General features: G+C 64.4%; 4 protein-coding genes across 4 annotated transcripts; all 4 read left to right on the top strand.

Annotated features, from left to right (window-relative positions):
- Positions 1–29: 29 nt before the first annotated feature.
- Positions 30–2315, top strand: DCS_05377 (uncharacterized protein; the record flags this gene model as incomplete). Its single annotated transcript, XM_040802683.1, has 2 exons — positions 30–664; positions 776–2315. The coding sequence occupies 2 exons, from the start codon at positions 30–32 to the stop codon at positions 2313–2315; spliced, it is 2175 nt and encodes a 724-aa protein (XP_040657716.1).
- A 5342-nt stretch (positions 2316–7657) lies between these two features.
- On the top strand, positions 7658–9271 carry DCS_05378 (uncharacterized protein; the record flags this gene model as incomplete). The annotated part of the gene is made up of 3 exons (XM_040802684.1): positions 7658–7706; positions 7760–8022; positions 8264–9271. The coding sequence occupies 3 exons, from the start codon at positions 7658–7660 to the stop codon at positions 9269–9271; spliced, it is 1320 nt and encodes a 439-aa protein (XP_040657717.1).
- Positions 9272–9329: 58 nt separating this feature from the next.
- On the top strand, positions 9330–12456 carry DCS_05379 (uncharacterized protein; the record flags this gene model as incomplete). The annotated part of the gene is made up of 3 exons (XM_040802685.1): positions 9330–10689; positions 10756–10964; positions 11029–12456. 3 exons carry the CDS (start codon positions 9330–9332, stop codon positions 12454–12456), a joined length of 2997 nt encoding a protein of 998 aa, XP_040657718.1.
- A 1208-nt stretch (positions 12457–13664) lies between these two features.
- DCS_05380 (nucleoporin nsp1) lies at positions 13665–17398 on the top strand (the record flags this gene model as incomplete). The annotated part of the gene is made up of 2 exons (XM_040802686.1): positions 13665–16791; positions 16845–17398. The coding sequence occupies 2 exons, from the start codon at positions 13665–13667 to the stop codon at positions 17396–17398; spliced, it is 3681 nt and encodes a 1226-aa protein (XP_040657719.1).
- Between the last annotated feature and the right edge of the window lie 809 nt (positions 17399–18207).

The following is an 18207-nucleotide window of genomic DNA, read 5'->3' on the forward strand; positions in this document are numbered from 1 at the left end:
GTCAGGCGTCCGACCCCTCCGCTCGCACCATGGCTGCTGCTCCGCGGCGTAGAAGAATCGGCCATCGACGCCGCGTCGAGGACGAAGGCGAAGGCGACGAAGGTCGCACGGGCGGGCTCGATGTCGATGACGAATCCCCCACCGAGGGCTCCCTGACCGACGATGACGACGCCGGCGAGGATAGCGACACGAGCAACATCGAGGAGACGTCCCCCAACCTGCCGACGTCGAGGAAGACGGCCAACGGCGAGGCCAAGTCCGCCGCCGCCGAGGCCGCCGAGGGCAAGCCGTCGTCGGATACCGAGCTGATGCTGCGTGGCATGTCCGCCGGCGACAGGCCGGGTGCGGCGCGGGAGATGCACTTTGACGACGTCGCCTCGTCGCCCAAGTCCCCCTCGGGTCCCGTCGTCGTGAGCTCGGCCTCGCACCCGCCGCCGCCGCCGCCGCCGCTGGCGTCCCAGGGAGACCGCCGTCGGCAGGAGCACGAGGACTACAAGCGCCGCCGGGACGAGGACCCGGCCTTTGTGCCCAACCGGGGCGCCTTTTTCATGCACGATCATCGACACGCCGGCCCTGCCGCCAACGGCTTCAGACCCTTTGGTCGAGGCGGCCGAGGAAGGGGCGCCGGCCGCGGTGCCGTCGGCGGTCCCTTTTCGCCCTTTAAGTAGGTCATCCGGGCCCGTCGTCCGACGGACCTCGTCCCTCCCCTCGTCGTCACTCCCGTCCCCCTCCCGTCCCCCTCCCCTCGTGCCTGCTGACGCGGTGTCCGCGGCAGTCATTTCCACCAACAGGCGGACCCGACGACGAGCTCGCCCTGGACCCACGACATGCACGACGTCGTCGCCGACCCCGTCCCGCGCCGGCCCCGAAACGCGCCAAGGCACAGCGAAGGGCCTCCGAACGGCAACGGCGTCATACCGAGGTGCGAGCTCAGCGCCGCGCCCATCAACCGGACGCTGTCGACGGAGAGGCACATCGGCAACGCCCACGTTCGCGTCTTCATGCCGCACCTGATGGACGGGCCGGCCGTCTTTCCGCGCATGCCCATCAAGCAGTACACGAAGCTGCCCGATCACCGGCCGCCTCTGCGAAGCGACAAGCCGGTGCGCATCTCCCTGCCCAGCCGTCCGCCGCGGTACGTCTTCCCCGCCACCGACAGGTCCTTCACCTTTATCCCCCGCGAGCTGCGCCCCAACCAGCAGCGCGTGCGAGGGAAGCCCCGGTCCGCCCTCGGCTCCGTCGGCGGCGGCTTCTCGCGACGCACGAGCGTCGTCGGCGGCAGCTACTACGGCAGCGTCTACTCGCCCAGCGTCGCCGCCAGCCGACGCTCGTCCATCGTCCACGACCGGGACGCGATGCTGTCGCCCTCGGAGTCGGTCATGTCGAGGCCGCCGATGCCGACGGACGCCGCCCGGCCCGTCGTCCGACTCCCCCCCGCCCCTCGACCGGACCTCCCGCCGGCGGCCGACGCGCAGGAGCCGTCATCCATCAGCCGGCTGCCGCCGCCGCAGACGCATCCGCTCCCGCAGCGGCCGGCGGCGCACGAGACGGCGGCGGCGGCGGCGGCGGCGTCGATTCCCATGCACCAGCCGCGTCCGCAGAAGAACATCTCGGTGGCCGACATCGAGCCGCCGACGACGCTGCAGGGCCCGCGCGCCATCCAGCAGCCTTTCCACCAGCAGGTGCCGGTGCAGGTCGCCAACGGCTTCGCCCCCGACGGCCAGACGCACGCGCGTCGACCGTCGCACCCGTCGCACCCGTCCAGCGGGACGCCACTGTCTCAGATACCGGAGCGCGCCATCCACGCGGCCCCCTTCCAGCCAAACGCGCACGGCCAGCCTCCCTACTACATGCAGCAGGTCTATCAGCCGCAGCCGCCGCCGCCGCCGCCGCAGGCTCAGCCGCAGCAAGGCTACTACTACCCGCAGCCGTTCTCGGCCGCCGGCCTGACGGGCGCCGCGGCGGCGGCGTCGGCGGCGCCCTTTGTCCCGGCGGCCTCGCACGGCGTCGGCGGCGGCTTCCCGCCGCACAACGCGCCGGAGCAGCCTGTCGGCCAGGGCGCATCGGGCAACCCGGCGGCCGGGCCGAACCTCGTGGCGCAGGAGGTCAACGGCATGGTCTACTACTACGACTCGTCGCAGGTGCAGCCCGTCGGCGGCTACGGCCCGTACGCGGCCGCCCAAGGGTTCCAGGCCAACGTCGTGGGCATGGGGGGCGTGGTGACGCCGAGCCCCGACGGCTTCTACTACCCGCAGCACGCGCAGCACGCGCAGCACTCGCAGCACGCCTCGGGCATGGTGTACTACTCACAATAGGCGCCTGAGCCGTCCCATGGCCACCCCCCGGCGGCCGTCGAGTGTTTTTGAAGCCCGCGCTCGACGCGACGGCCGCCGGGAACGACGTGGCAGGATTCCCTTTTCTTTTTTTTTTGTTTTCGCCTTGGACACCTCGCCGGTCTCGTCGTTTCGCTTCGTCCACGGCGGGTCACGCGGAAGAGGCGGCCGGCCTCGCTGAGCATGTCGGTCTCAACGGTCGTCATCGGGCCGCTTGCCGTCGAGGATGCGGCACGGCGAGGTCGGCGGCACGTCATCGGCCCAGGCTTCCTTGCCTTTTGCCCGCCCTTTTCCCTCGTTCCTCGTCTCGCGCGCGCGCGCCGGCACGTCTCCGCAAGGGGTTGGACGACGCACCCGTCGACGGCTTGCCTCCGATATCATTACGAAGGCGGGACTGCATTCCTACCGGGTCGAGGGTGTACGGTGGTATTGCTACGTGCGGAGGAGGAGATGCCCTCCGGTTGCGCTATCCTATCCTCAAGTTGGCCGGTCAGGATGTCGGCTTCGCAGTGGCGGAGCCCGACCCGCCGCTCGCGGTCCCCCCTCGTCGGTGCGCCGTCGGTCGTTTTCCAGCGAGAAAGTCGGAAGAATGAGCGGCCTCTCCTTTGTCGGTCGAGCCTTGACCGCGTCGGTCGGTCGGTCGGGATTCCCGTCGACGCGCGCACGGCATCGGCGTTATCAGGTGTTGGGAGCAAGCCGCAGAAAAGCTGAATTCGAACAGTGGTTGCTATGCACGCGCAGGACGTGCCGTTCCGGCCGTGACGGGTGACGCGTGTTGTGCCAGGCCCAGACGACGACGCGAAGACGGGTGCATGACGGCACGCCAGCCCATCGGGACCGTAGACATGATGGCCACGGACAAGGCGGCAGGGGAGGGGGGGGGGCGAATGAAGGATGAGGGTGCGCAGGCGGCGTCACCTGCTGACGGCACGGGAGACGACGCAGGCTTGGGCTCGGACGTCGTCCGTTGGAAGCACGATGAGGGGCGAATAGGTTTTCGTATTCCATGCTCGCACCAAGTGAGGAGTACGGACGACTCCAACATGCCGTGCTACCCAAGTGTATACGGAGTGCGGAGGACGAAGATGGTGTATCAAGATGCTTGTATTGCATGCTTGTAAGTACTCTGTACTGCCAAGGTGCCTTGCCGCTACCCTGTACATCGCACAGCTATTACTGCCTACCAGGTACTGTAACTGACCTACAGTACTCCGTACTCTGTACTTGTACAAGCATTAGTACTAGGAACCTCTAACAAAGGTTCAAGCACTAGAACTCCTAGGTACCTCTAACAAAGGTTCAAGCACGACGACTACTAGGCACGTCTAACAAAGGTTCAAGCACTACAACTATTTTATACAAACAAGTACGGCGTATAAGTACTTCCGGTGGGGAGGCAAAATGGTCGATTCAATTTGCATGAGTAGCCCTAGCAAAAGTGAATCGTCAATTTTGTCCAAGTACCTAGTTCTAGTACGGAGTAGTAATCCAGTACCTTTGCACTCATAGGCATCTAGCGTGGGCACCTAGGTCGTGCACGTGATCACCAAGAAGTGCCTTCAAGGAATACACCTGCACGTACGGAGTAGGCACCCAAGTATTACTTGCTTCCCAGGCCCGGCCATCCGTCCTGTTCGGTCCGTATCGTATCTGCACATGAACACCCTGCACTGCTAGGTACTCGCAGGCACCTAGGGAGATCTTGTGCCTACTGGGGAGGCGGAAGCGTCGAGTTCACCGTGATTGGCAGGTTGGTACAAAGGGTGCGGCGGAATGGTTGGGTGGTAGAGACGGGGTCCCTCTCCGTCCAGCAGCTACCTGCGGTTCTCGTCATCTACTTGTACCCGTACGGCCAGGTCGGCTGCACGAGTCGAGTCGGAGGGTTTGGCAGAAGAGGTCGTGACGGAGGCATCGGGGGCGAGACACAGTACTGGAACCTTAGCAGTACCTAGGTAGGTGTGCCACTGCAAGTACGCACAGTAGTTAGTGCATGTACGGAGGGAGCACAGAGTACTGCCGAGAGAAAGCCAGGTGGTGCAGCAGATTCGAGCTGCATGCACTACTCCGTACTCCGTACTGTAAGTACTTGCGCCGTACTGCACTCCGTTCACCTGCCTGCAAGTGCAGAGTACGGTGCAGCACACCGGCATGAACCGTACAGCATGCTTGCACACGAGCTGCTGCGGTGTCTTATCTGCACCATGTTCTTGTGCATGTAGGCGCCAAAGACTCCGTACTGCGTGCGCCCATCATGGTCCGTGAACATGTACCTGCACTCCGCACGCCGTGGTGATGATACAAGGTAGGTATGGTAGCACTCGTGCGCGACAAGGTGCCGCCGGCAAGGCGGCGAGGCAACCCAGACTGCCCGACGAGCGCGGGCATTCGCAGGCAAACCGCCGGCGTCCGATGGCGGTGCCCAGGGGCGCGCGGGTGACGAGGTGGGCGATGGGCGTGCGAGGCGACGATGCCGCAGGGTACCATGGCCGCCCCTAGAGGGGCGGTGCTCGTGCAGTGCCGACGCAGGACGCGTGCCGCCCATGCCGGACGACGACGACGATGCGTGGCGCCCGTTCAGTGGCTCGTGGCCGTCACACACCGTCTTGATGAATGATGGGCCGCAGCGACGACGCCGCGAGAAGGTACCGGGGCCGCATGTGCCTGCACGCCAAAAGGCAAGAACAGCGGGAGGAAGGGCACCCATGCCGGCGCGACGTGATGGCGAGCTGGGTGACTGTTTCATCAGATCCGCTGCCCCGTTGTGCGGGTGCGACTGCGACGACTGCTTGCTTGGCGTGAGAATCAAGACTCATCGCCGTCGTGCGTGCACTGCATCGAGCCGGGACCAACGGCAGCGATGGAGACGGCGTCGTATTCAAACTCCCTGGTAATCGTCGCGTCCTCCTTTGAGCCAACGTCGCAGCTTCTCACGCCGGCACGCGGGTGAGCGACGGAGAGGCGAGGCCCTAACGATGAAAGAAGACGAGACGGACGTAGCCTGTTCCGTCTCGAACAAGGGGACGCGGGAAGCCAAAGCGGTTTCGGGCTCCGACGGCTGGCTTGATGGAGCAGTCCGAGCAGCGCGGAGTCATACTTGGCACCTGCTACGGCGCACAGCTACGGGGGTACGGCGCGTCTGCGAGCGCTGTGGGGGTAATTAAGCAAAGAAAAGGCTACGGAGAGAGAGCAAGTATGGGTGGGGGCGGGGGGAAGACGGAGGGGGAGAAGGGGGGGGCGGAGGGGGAAGAGAGCTAGAGAAAGAGGGAGAGAGGGAGAGAGAGAGAGAGAGGCAGAGAGAGAGAGAGGCAGAGAGAGAGAGAGAGAGGCAGAGAGAGAGAGAGGCAGAGAGAGAGAGAGAGAGGCAGAGAGAGAGAGAGAGAAAGGCAGAGAGAGAGAGAGAGAGAGGCAGAGAGAGAGAGAGAGAGAGGTAGAGAGAGAGAGAGAGAGGGAGAGAGGCAGAGAGAGAGAGGGAGAGAAGGGAGAGAGAGGGAGAGAGAAAGGCAGAGAGGGAGAGACGCAGAGAGAGAGAGAGAGGGAGAGGGGGGAGAGAGAGGGAGAGAGAGAGGGAGAGAGAGAGGCAGAGAGAGAGTGAGGGAGGGAGAGAGAGAGAGGGGTTTGATTACATAAGTCGAATGGCGACTCGATCGGTTGGGTAGTCACGGTGGCGACCATTTCCTGGGCACTTGCGCAGTGTATGACCAGATCATGACGAGGAGTCAGCACGACGTCCAGAGGCACCAATGAGCCCGACGGCTGTCCACCGGAACCTGCCTCGCAGAATGAACGGATACGTACAGCCTGTCGGCGTCCGACGCTGCCGAGCAGGGCGTCGTGATGCGCGTCTCGGCCCATGCGTACGCGGCGGCTGCCTGAGGTTTGGAGTTTCTTCTGCCAGGCACCAAGGCTTGCGCACCGCCGTCGGTACCTGGTACGAAGAGGGTACCGAACCAAGGATGCAGTGCTCGGTGCTAGGTAACACTAGGTAATTACTCTCTACGGTACGCGTCGATGAATGGGCGGCGAGGACGGGTCGATGAACGGGCGGCGAGGACGGAGTGCTCGGTACTCTGTACTTTGTAGGTGTACGTTGATGAATGAGTTGGGCGACAAGGAGGACGGAGTGTTCAGTGCTAAGTGCTAGGTACTAACTAACCTAGTACTCTGTACTCCGTAGTCTGCAGGTGTACGTCGATGAACAGGCGATACGGAGGACGGGTGCTTTGTACAGTGACTCGTCAAAAGGTCGATTCAGCTTTGGTGGTGCTACTCGTACAGATTGAATCGACACTGTACGCCGTACTTTGCCCGTCGCTGAATGGGTAGCAGGGACAGAGTGTTTTGCCCATCATGAATGGACGGCAAGGATGGCGTCGGTACTCGGTAGGTACTTTGTACGTTGATGAATAGGACGCGAGGACAGAGTGCTCGGTACTCTGTACTTTGTAGGTGCATGTCGATGAATGGGCGACAAGCACGGCGGCTCGGTACTCTGACTGTACCTGGTACGTCGATGAATGGGTGGCGAGGACAGAGGGCTCGGTACGGAGTACTCTGTGCTACTTTGCACGTCGATGAACGGGGACGAGGACATCGTGCTCGGTACCTAGTACTCTGTCTGTAATTACAAGGCACTACCTGGTACGTCGATGAATGGGTGGCAAGGACAAAGAGCTCGGCACTCTGTCATACTTTGTACGTCGATGAATGGGTGGCGAGGACAAAGAGCTCGGTACTCCGTACTCTGTCATACTTTGTACATTGATGAATGGGTGGCAAGGACAGAGGGCTCAGCACTCTGCCATACCAGTACTTTGTACGTCGATTCATGGGCAAGGACAGTGGGCTCGGTACTCTGGCTGCACTCCGGCTGTACTCCGTAGGTACCTAGTGCCTTGTGCATCGATGAATGGGCGGTATTCCTCGCAGCACTCCCGCGGCATCCCTCGTGGCCCCTGCATGTGAGAGAGGTGCAGGCAGCCACCGAGTCGGCGGCCACCTCCTTGGCGGCCAGTCGCTGCTACAAGCACGGCACCTCGGCAGCGCTGGTTGCGTGCGTCTTCACCTCGCTCGCGGCACGGTACACTACAAGTATGTAGGTAGGTACTAACTAAGGTACCTACCTAGTAGTAATAATTAGGTTAGTAGTTGTACTGCAAGTACGTACTTACAGCACCTGCGAAGCTGTGTACTATAGTAAGTGCTGGGTAATGCCAAGTACTACAATCTACAGTGCAGTACTAGGTACTAGGTACTAGGTACTGGTAAATACTAGTCCGTGGTACGCTGCCGTCGATGCCGCCTCAATGTACCGGTACTCGCCTCCCATGCTCGATCCGGACTCCTCGTACGACGACAGGGCCCGGCGCCAGCCAGGTAGCCTCGGAGCTGCGTCATGGTCGTGAGTCGTCGCGCCCAACCCTTTCCAGTCCGCCCGCTCGTGATGGCGTCAGCCTCCGCCCAAAACACGGCTGCGACTCGTCTCGGCCGAGACGCTGCCCTAGTCGTCGCGGGAAAACGCACGAAACGCACGAGGACGAGCGAGCCCTTTTCCCTCGCCCCGGCCCCGCGTCGTGCTGCCGACGGAAGCGACCTGGGGATTGCGGCACGCTTCCTCGTCCTGCACTGCGCGTGCGCTTGCTGTGCTGTGCTGCGCTGTGCTGTGCTGCGCGGCATCGTGCAGTTAATTGCTGTACGCAGGTACCGGTACAAGCACGGTGCTGGGTGGACGAGGAGCATCGCCGATGACGGCCGGCTCCACTGCGCAGGCTGCGCCGTGCAGTGCCCCCTTTTCGTTCGACGACCCCTCCCCCACCCTGCTAACAGTGACCCTCGGAGCTCCATCACCCGCCTAAACCCCCCCCCCCCCTCTCCCCCCCCCAAAACGGGCTTCACGTAGGTGACGAGGTGCTGCAGCCGGGCCGGGCCCACAGAATAAGTCGCTGCTAGTGGCGGCGTCGAGCACTCGCGGGGCGCCATCTTCACACACCTCCGCTGCTCCTTCGGGCGGCCGCAGAGGAGCGGCGGTTGTGCGTACAACTACGAATGAGCACTGTACATGTGCGTACGCTACACGCACCCGCCGTCACCGACTATCCTCGTCCCGGACGCCGTTCGTCGCCACTGCCACTGCCACGGCCACGGCCACAACCAACTGCCACGGCCACGGCCACGACCAGGCAGCGACCGCCTACGACTCCTCCATAGTGCCGGCCGAGGAGGTACGAGGCGGCAGTCGACCTCTCCACCCACCCACCACCACCACCCTAAGGCCTCCCATCTTCTCCTCTTCCTCCCCATCAACCACCAACTCGTCCTCGCCGCCCGGCTATCCGCCGACTCCTCACCTTCCGACCGCCATCGACCAACTCTCCTCCTTCATCTCCCGGCTCGCCATCCCCCCGCACGCCATCGTCCATCCGCCATCCACCCTCGACCCCTCGTCGTCCTCTAGGAACCCTGCTCGGGGGCAGAATGCACAACCTGCATCGCCTTCCTTGATCAAGAATCGGGGGCGTACATCCATCCATCTGCTCACTTGCCGCTGCCGTAGCCAGCAGACGCAGACGCAGACGAGCTCGACAGCTCATCGTGAGTCTCCCACTCCCCGGCCCTCCCCCCGCCAAAAAAGGCCCCCCCGTCATCTGTCGATGCAATCTCCCATTCGTCATTGCCTCTTTCCTCTCCTGCTGCTGCTGCTGCTGCTGCTGCTGCCGCCGCCGCCGCCGCCGCCGTTACTCCCTCCCCTCCTCCTGCTGCTGCTGTTATTGCCGCTGCTACTCCTCCTCCCGCTGCTACTCCTCCCGCTGCTCCTCCTGCTGCTGCTCCTCCTCTTGCCGCTCCTCCTTCTCCCGCTCCTCCTCCGCTCCGCCATGACGGACGTCAGCATGACCCGATCCGACTATCGCGCGCTGGCCGACGTAGCAACGGTCCACCGCTGACGCTCTGCTCTCTCCAGAGACAGTTATTTTTTTGCCACTCGCCATCAGCATCGTCGCCATGTCCCAGGCACGCAACGCCTCAGCTCGATCCAACGCGGGCCTCGACGCACCCGTCACCCTCAAGGTGCTCTACGATGGCATCACCCGCCGGGTCAAGATGCCCCTGCGTGATATGGTCCCCGGCTCGCTGGAGAAGCATGTATGTGCCACCCCCCCGCTCGCCCCCCCTCCTCCTTTCCCCGACGCCGGAGCCGAGACGGCCGTGCCGACGTTGCTGACGTGCGTCATGCTCGCCCAGGTGCGAATATTCCTGCATCTCCCCGTCGACACCAAAATCATGATGGAGCGCTTCTCCGACTCGGCCGCCGCCTACGTCCTGCTCGACACGGCCAACCTGCCCGTCTACAAGCAGCTGTTCCGCGCCGCCAAGGCCAAGTCGAAGCTCAAGATTCGCGTCACCCTCCTGGCCGCCGACGAGAGGACGGCGTCGAGGCCGCCTTCGCTCGCCGACGACGTCCAGTCCTGTCGAGCGCTCGCCTCGGACGCCGCCGCCAAGCCCGTCGTGGCCTTGCCCGCCGCCGCCGCCGCCGCCGCCAAGCCCGAGCTGCCTTCCAAGCTGACCCTGTCCAGCGGCCCTCCTCTGAGGGACATGGTCTTCGGCGAGAGCATGGCCGCCTATCCGGACGGGAGCCTCGCCGACGACGGCGGCCGCGCCGGCGATGACGTCCCCGCCTACCTCGACTCGGTCGACAACGGCCGCGGCCGCATCTTGAACGGCTACCTCGAGACGGTCGGCAACGGCAACGGCGGTGCCTTCCCCGACTACCTCGCCACCGTCGAGTCGAGCCGGGCGCCCGCCTACCTCGACGACGCCAACGTCAACGTCAGCGCCTACGCCGTGCACATCGAGCACTCGCCCGCCGCCATGTCGCCCGCCGCCTGCGCGGCCGCCGCCGCCACCACCACGGGCACCTACACCTTTTCCACCGTCAGCTCCTCGTCGTGCTCGGCCAACAGCGGCGGCTTCGCCGTCTTCTGCAACCGCTGCGACAAGACCATCCCCGACGTCCACTACCACTGCTCGACCTGCGACGACGGCGACTTTGACCTCTGCCAGGCCTGCGTCAAGCGCGGCCTGACGTGCCACAACAGCGGTCACTGGCTGAACAAGCGAGCCATCAAGGACGGTCACATCGTCAGCAGCACCACCGAGACCCTCCTGCCCAAGCGCAAGGTGCCCTCGCCGGTGCGCGAGGAGCCCGGGCGCGTCGACAAGCCGGCGGGCGCCGCCGCCGTGCCCGACATGCCCCCCCGCTGCGTCCCGGATCTCGTCCGCCAGCAAGCCGCCCCGACGAGCCCGCAGAGCAACCGCTGGGCCTGCGTCGGCAACATGCGAACCTGCAACTGCTGCGTCCAAGGTCAGTGCGGCCCTCGGCGCCCGCGTCGCGAGAGTCGTCGTGCGCTAACCCCCCCTCGCTCGCCAGAACTTCCCGAGCGCGAGTTCGTGCACTGCACCGCCTGCGAGGATTACGACCTCTGCCAGCCTTGCTTCGCCCGCGACGCCCACGGCCACCACCCCAAGCACGGCTTCGCCCCCGCCGTCGCCGGCACGAAGCTGGCCGACGCCATCATGGCCAAGCTGCTTCCCGGCCGGAACCAGGTCCACCACGCCATCTGCGACGGATGTGACAAGGTGAGTCGGACGCCGCAGCCGCCGACGGCCGTGCCCAAACGCCTGCTGACGCGCCTGCCCCCAGCACATCACGGGCGTCCGCCACAAATGCCTCGAGTGCCCCGACTGGGACTACTGCGAGGCCTGCGTCGGCAGCGCCCACTTCGTCCACGCCAAGCATCGCTTCGCGCCCCTGTACGAGCCGCTCGCCGACGTCAACCTCTCGGCCGCGTCGCAGCTCGTCCACCAGGGCATCTGCTGCGACGGCCCCCTCTGCGCCATGTCCCAGGTCTACCCCTCGTACATCCGAGGCGTGCGCTACAAGTGCGCCGTCTGCCACGACCTCGACTTCTGCGCCAACTGCGAGGCCAACCCGTCCAACACGCACAACAAGACGCACCCGCTCATCAAGTTCAAGACGCCCGTCCGCCACGTGAGCGTCACGACGACGGGCGAGCACCACGACGGCCACCCCCTGCCCGCCATGGGCGATTGCGGCGGCGACCTCGCCAAGGCCATCGAGGCCCTGCGCCTCGTCGGCGTGGCCAACACCATCAACACGGTCCAGACGGTCCTCGACGTCGAGCCTGAAGCCGGTGGCAAGGTGGCGCCGGCCGAGGCCGAGAGGGAGTCCGAGCCTCGGGCCAAGTCGGACGAGGCGACGAAGCCGGCCGAGCTCGAGTCCGCCAAGCCCGTGGCCGTACCCGTGGCCGCCCCCGTGGCTGTCGAGCCGGTCGTCAAAATGGAGACGGAGTCGGCGAAGCCGCCCGCGGCCGAGCCCGAGAACAAGGAGGAGGACGCCAAGGCGCCGACCGAGCACGATCTCACGGCCGTCTTCATCAAGGACACGGTCATGGACGGCACCTTCCTCCCGCCAAACCACGAGTTTGCCCAGAGCTGGGTTCTCCGCAACGAGGGGTCCGTCGCCTGGCCCGCCGGCTGCTCCGTCCGCTTCGTCGGCGGAGACTACATGGGTCACGTCGACTCGGCCCACCCCGCCGGCATCTCGGACCTCGCCTCGGCCGCCGAGTCGACGGTGTGCTCGGCCGCCCTCGCTCCCGGCCGCGAGGCTTCCTTCACGGCGCGCCTCCGCACGCCCGCCCGCGCCGGCAAGATCATCTCGTACTGGCGCCTGACGACGCCCGACGGGTACAAGTTTGGCCATCGCCTGTGGTGCGAGGTCAACGTCATCGCCTCGCCCGCGGGGCTCTCGAGGCCCATCATCGAAGCCGTGAACCTGCAGCCCGACGACTCGTCCAAGTCTAGCAGCATCATGATCTTCCCCAAGCTCAACAAGGAGCTGCCCGGCGTCGACGTCGCCCAAGGGTCGTCGCCCGACAACGCCGACGACCCTCCCTCGGAGGCGGAAAAGGCCGACGCCGAGGATGGCCTGGATGACGAGGAGTGGGACGCCACCGACGACGGCTTCCTGACGGACGAGGAGTACGACATCCTCGATGCCTCGGACGAAGAGTATCTCGAGGACCAGCAGAGGAAGCTTCTCGAGAAGTAATGTGTGCCCGCCTTGTCTTTCTTTGTCCTCTTCTCGCCTTGTACGGATTTCTTTGGTGCCGCTTTGGCAGTTTTCCTGTGTCTTCATCTCGGCTGGGACGGCTGGCCTGTACCTTGGCTCCTGCGGGGAGAGCCCTTTACCAAGGTCCGGCCTCGGCACCGATGGTTGTGTTTTGGATCGTGGCCTGCGGGGCAGCGGCGGTGGAATTCACATGACGTTCATTTCTGCTTCGGCCATGAGCTTAGGATGCAAGTTATGTTTGACTCGGTACGGCAATGCCATGGTTCATTGCCGTTGTTGGTTGCGGAGACGCGGGTGCCCGTGGCGTTGCCATCACGGCCGATGGCGGACGGACTCTTGTCATCGGCTGCCAACGCGACGAGCACTACGACGCCGTGAAGTTGCCTCGGGTGTCGTGAATGGGGGCGAGGAGAGCTCGTCACGGCGCAACCAGATGTGCCTGTGCCTACGCCTGTCTTGTGCCTGTGCCTGTGCCTGTGCCTGTGCCTATGCGCGTGCGACTGCCGGCGTGAATGGGAGGCGACGACAATGGAGACGGGGACAGCCTTGCTTAGTCACCCGATCGAACCAAGGAACGATCGATGGTGGAGTGGCCAAGGGAAGGATCTAGGCCAGTGGCTGGCTGCCTGAGGCCGCGAGAGCATCCAGAAGCTGGCGCTAAAAAAAAGCTACCTGGTACGAAGAGAGTACGTACCCCGTAGTATTACTTGCAGTACTTATTCATTCATCAATACGGGGTGGACAACGTACCTTGCTAGTACAAAGGTAGCCCGCACGCAATCATCACCCTCCGCATGCGGTGGCTTTTTTTTCTCTGTGCATCCGACCTTGACGACCACCAGCGGCCAGGTTGCGTCCAACGTCCAACTGCCATCGTCTCCCCTCATCGCCGCCATCGTCGCATCATCACGGCCATCAAAAGGCGTCGATCCGGGGCCAGCAGCTACGGGCGGCAGTGCCTCCCTTGACGACCACCCGCCGCACCGACACCATCACCGCAGCTGTCGAGGCCTTCTCTGCCAAGGGCGTCGACAGCGTCTGCCCCGACTCCCCCCGTGCCGCGGTGCAAATCTACCTCCTTGCCGTGACGGCCTGGACCGCGGGGTCTTGCTCTTCTCTATAGCCTCGTCACTCTTTCCGTCGCCTGCTCTCCCTCCATCGCCGCCTGCTCTCCCTCCATCGCCGCCATGGTCACCTTCTCCCTGCCGCCCGAGGACGGGGCCGACGGGGCCGGCAGCACGCCGAGGCGCCAGACGCCGTTGCCATTTGCGAAGCGAAACTATACCGCTTCTCCCTACACCGGCAACGCCGGCCGATGGAACGGAACGCCTCACGCCTCGTCGCTCAAGCGTTTGATGCCACGCGACGACGTCCCTTCGAGCAGCCTAAGCGGCGGCGGTGCAGCCACGTCGCGGAACATTTTCCGGTCGTCCAACTTTCAAGAGAGCGCGACCAAGCACTTTGCCCCGAAGCTACCCACGGGTACCATGAAGAAGGTGTTCGCTCCCGGGGCCACGCCCGAGCCGTCGCGGTTCCACGACGACTCAGCCTTTCAAGCGACGCCGCGCGCCGCCGCCGCCAAGGTCGCCGACAAGGAGCTCTTCGAACTGCGCATCGCCTCCCCCCCCACCGACTTGACCGGTCAAGTGTTGGCCGACAAGGTTCCCAAGGACTGGGACGGCAAGGGCTCCATCTACGCGGACCAGTACCTCGCCCATCTTTGCCCCCCCGGCCTCGACGAGGAGCAGCGACGGCAGTACTTTTGCATCCTCGATCTTCGGCGGCTCAAGTACGCGGCCAACGAAATCTTCGCCAGCAAGACGTGGAAGCTGAACATGATCAACTTTGCCAAGGAGTTCGAGAAGAGCCGCAGCATCATACTCCTGCGCTACGGCCTGTACGAATTTCAAACCGTCAAGCCGTCGAGGGACGTGCTCAAGAAATGGCGGCGCCAGCACGGTCTTCCCGACCCCGAAGAAGACGAGGTCGAGCAGAGCCCGTCCAAGAAGGCGACGACGAAGAAGCGCAAGGCCGACGATGACATGACGAGAGATTCCGCCGCCGCCAACGGCTCGGGCGCCAAGGGCAAGCGCAGGGCCACCCATCGAGACGAGGAAGGGGACGAAGACGACGAGGCGCCTGCCGTCTCGACTCCTGCGTCGAGCAAGAACAAGAGAAAGGCCGGCGCGAGCGACGAACAGCCGGCCAAGATGGCCAAGTCCACTCCGTCGTCGGCCAAGGCGCTGTTCGAGAAGATTGCCAACAAGCCCACGTCGGCCCCGGCCCCGGCCCCGGCCCCGGCCCCGGCGCTCGCCTTCCCCGCCGCCTCCAAGTCGGGTCACTTGACGGCGCACAAGCCCGGGTCTCACAGCCTTGCCCGCTCCGTCTTTGCGAACCTCAAATCGCAGAGCCTTCAGGTCCCTCGGGCCACGCCAGCCGGAGGCAACATCTTTGGCTACCTGTCGGATGCGAGCTCGGCCAAGAACAGCGGCGTCGATGCCGATGCCGAGAGCGAGAGCGAAACCGGATCCGACGGAGATGAGAGCCCCGACGCCGGCCAGAGTGACGAGCCGAGCGTCGCTGCCGAAACCGCCTCCCGGGCCGGATCCGTTCTCTTCCAGGAGAAGCCTGCCCCCACGGGAGGTTTCGGCGCCGCCAGCGCCGATAGCAGAGAGGGCACGCCGGCACGCAGCCTCTTCGAGCGCGTGACAACGGGCAGCGATGGTCAGCCGCTTCGTGTCGAGGAAGAGGGCGGCGAATTCCCACCCGGCAAGGCTGCCGCCGCCGCCGATCAGACGTGGAACCCGAGCAAGACTCCCATCAAGTTTGCGCCGTCGGCACCTCCGGCCCAGAAGAGTTTGCTGTTCGGCAACCAACCGTCCGTTCTCGGAGGTGCCGTCTTCGCGCCCAAGAGCGCACCGTCCAACATTTTCGGCGCCGCCAAGGAAGGCCTCCCCTCGGCAGAGCAAGCGCCCCCGGTGGCCGGTGGGAACGACGGGGGCAAGGATGGCGGCGAATCGGACAAGGAGAACGAGTCGCAGCCCTCCAAGAAGTCTCTGCTCGAACCCAAGGCCCCCGCGGCGTCGTCGACCGTCGCTTCGTCGCTCTTCGCGCCGAAGCCGGCCGAAGCCGAAGCAGGCAAGAAGCCGGCCGAGGCTCCAACGGCTTCCCCCAGCCTCCTCGGCGCCGCCGCGAAGCCTGATTCTACGCCCGAGACGGCCACGGCAAGCAGCAGCTTGTTCGGCACGTCGAGCCAGACGCCGTCGGCGGCCCCTGCGGCACCCGCCGTGCCGTCTTCCCTGTTCGGACAACAAAAGCCGGCGCCGTCGGAGAAGCCTGCCGAGTCCGAGGCGCCGAAAGCATCGCCCTTGTTCGGAGGCCAGAGCACCACGTCTGCTCTCGGAGGTGCCGGCGCGGCAACCTCGTTGTTCGGAGCCAAACCTGCGACGGCCGCCGTCACCGGACTTGGCGGCGCCGGCCCGACGTCGTCCTTGTTCGGCAACGCGTCCACGGCCTTTGGCAGCAACTCGACCGGCCTGGCCGCGGCCGGTGCCGCTCCTCCTGCCAGCGCAGAGGCTCCCGCCAAACCGCTGTTCAGCTTCGGAAGTGCACCCGCCGCCGGCGACGCATCCAGCACCCAAAAAGCCGTTGGGCCGCCAAGCGGCATGACGAGCAACCTCTTCGGCGGCAGCCCCATGAAGCAGGACGAGCCGTCCCCCGCCAAGAAGCCTGCGATGGGAAGCGGCAGCGCAGGGTCCTCGGCGCCGCTCTTCAGCTTCTCGAGCTTGCAAGCGCCCGGTGCCGGTCCTGCGAGCACGCAAGGGCCGGCTGGAGCGACGCCCGCGACGGCGAGCAGCCCTGCTCTCTCCGGCATGGCCTTTGGCGGTGCCGCGGGGTCCTCGTCGAACGCGGCTCCCGGCGGTTTCAACTTTAGCTTTGGCGGCGGCAGCGCCGGAGCGTCGTCTGGGGGGGCGACGTCGGCTTTCCACAATCCCTTTGCGAGCAACGCGGCCGGTGCGTCCGGGGCGTCGACCGGCGCACCCTTCAACTTTGCCGCGTCCTCGTCCAGCCCTGCGCCGTTCAGCTTCGGCGGCGCGGCGGCAAACCCTCCGGCGGCGGCGCCTTCGGCCGGCGCCGTCTTCGGGGCCGGCAGCTCGACGGCCGTCTTCACCGGGGCGCCGTCGTCGGGCGGCCCGCCGAGCTTCAACTTCGTGGGCGCCCCGTCACAGCCGCCCCAGGCCCCTGGCTCCGTTTTCGGCTCCAACCAGGCAGCACTCCAGCTTCCTGCGGGTGGATCGTCGACCACCGGGACCAGTAAGTCACCATTTCCGCACAGGAAAATAGCGCCGCTAAAGCGACGGGTGTAGACTCGCCCTTGAACCTCGGAGGCGGCTCGAGCTTGGCCACTACACCCGCCGCTTTGACGCCGGAGCCGGCGGACGGGGATGGCGAGGAGGGCGAGAAGCACGAGCAGATCAACCTCACGGATGGGCTGGACGCGGACGAAGAGGTGCTTCACGAGGTGCGAGCCAAGGTTCTCCAGTTTGTGCCGCCGAGCGACAAGTCGGACAAGGACGAGGAGTCGGACAAGGACAAGGACAAGGACAAGGACAAGGCTAAGTCCAAGAGTCCCTGGTCCACCAAGGGGATCGGAAATCTGCGGTTGCTGAAGCACAAGGAGTCGGGCGTCGTCCGGCTGCTCCTCCGGACCGAGCCGCGGGGCCACGTCGCCTTCAACCGGGCGCTGCTGCCCAACAGGCCGTACAAGGCGGACGCTAAGTACGTGAAGCTCATGACGTCGAACGAGAAGGGCGACGGGCTGGAAACGTGGATGGTGCAAGTCAAGACGAACGAGCTCGCCAAGGAGCTCGCCAAGGCGTTGGAGGAGAACAAGGAGGCGAACAAGGAGGCGAACAAGTAGCCGCGGACGACCGCTTCGAAGGCGGGCCGGCGGGGCACGGAGAGATGGTTCGGGGGAAGCATGATTGGCGTTTGAGAGCATTTCACGCAAAGTCGTCGGCTCCCCCTCTCGGGACAACTCGGGGGAGGGGATGGGGGAGGGAGTTTTGTCGGATGCCGCTTCTTTAGCCGGTTAGCAAAACTACATGCCGCCTGTGCTTGCATTTGGGCTCGATGGAGTTGCGTCGTGACGTGAAGGATGTGCCATGAGGAGGTGAAGATGAGGTGAAGGCGAGGACGAGCCATGTGACATTCTGATGGCAATCACAGTCACAGCGGACGAATCACCATGCGGGGCGGGTATGTGCAGGTGGTACGTGATAACTTTTTACATGAGAATTTTCTCTACACGTACTCTGTAGAATGATTGATAGGAATCTGGATCGTTTTTATCATGTTGAAGTTTTGGCGGTGGTGGGTAGCGGTGTTGGCAGTGGTGTTGGCAGTGATGTTTGGCAGTGGTGTTGACAGTGGTGTTGACAGTGGTGTTGACAGTGGTGTTGACAGTGGTGTTGAGGTGTTGACAGTGGTGTTGACAGTGGTGTTGACAGTGGTGTTGGCAGTGATGTTGGCAGCGGTGTTGGCAGTGGTGTTGGCAGTGATGTTTGGCAGTGTGTTTGGCAGTGGCGTTGTATTTGGCAGTGGTGTTTAGCTGTGGTAGTGATGCTTGACAGCGGTATTTTGCAGCAGTACTTCTCTCGCTGTTGCTGATAAACAGTGGAGGAGTCAGGCGAGGTGGTGGCTACCTATAATGGAGGAAATGGCGGGGTT

Source organism: Drechmeria coniospora, chromosome 02 (genome assembly GCF_001625195.1).
Source record: "Drechmeria coniospora strain ARSEF 6962 chromosome 02, whole genome shotgun sequence".
Lineage (NCBI taxonomy): Eukaryota > Fungi > Ascomycota > Sordariomycetes > Hypocreales > Ophiocordycipitaceae > Drechmeria > Drechmeria coniospora.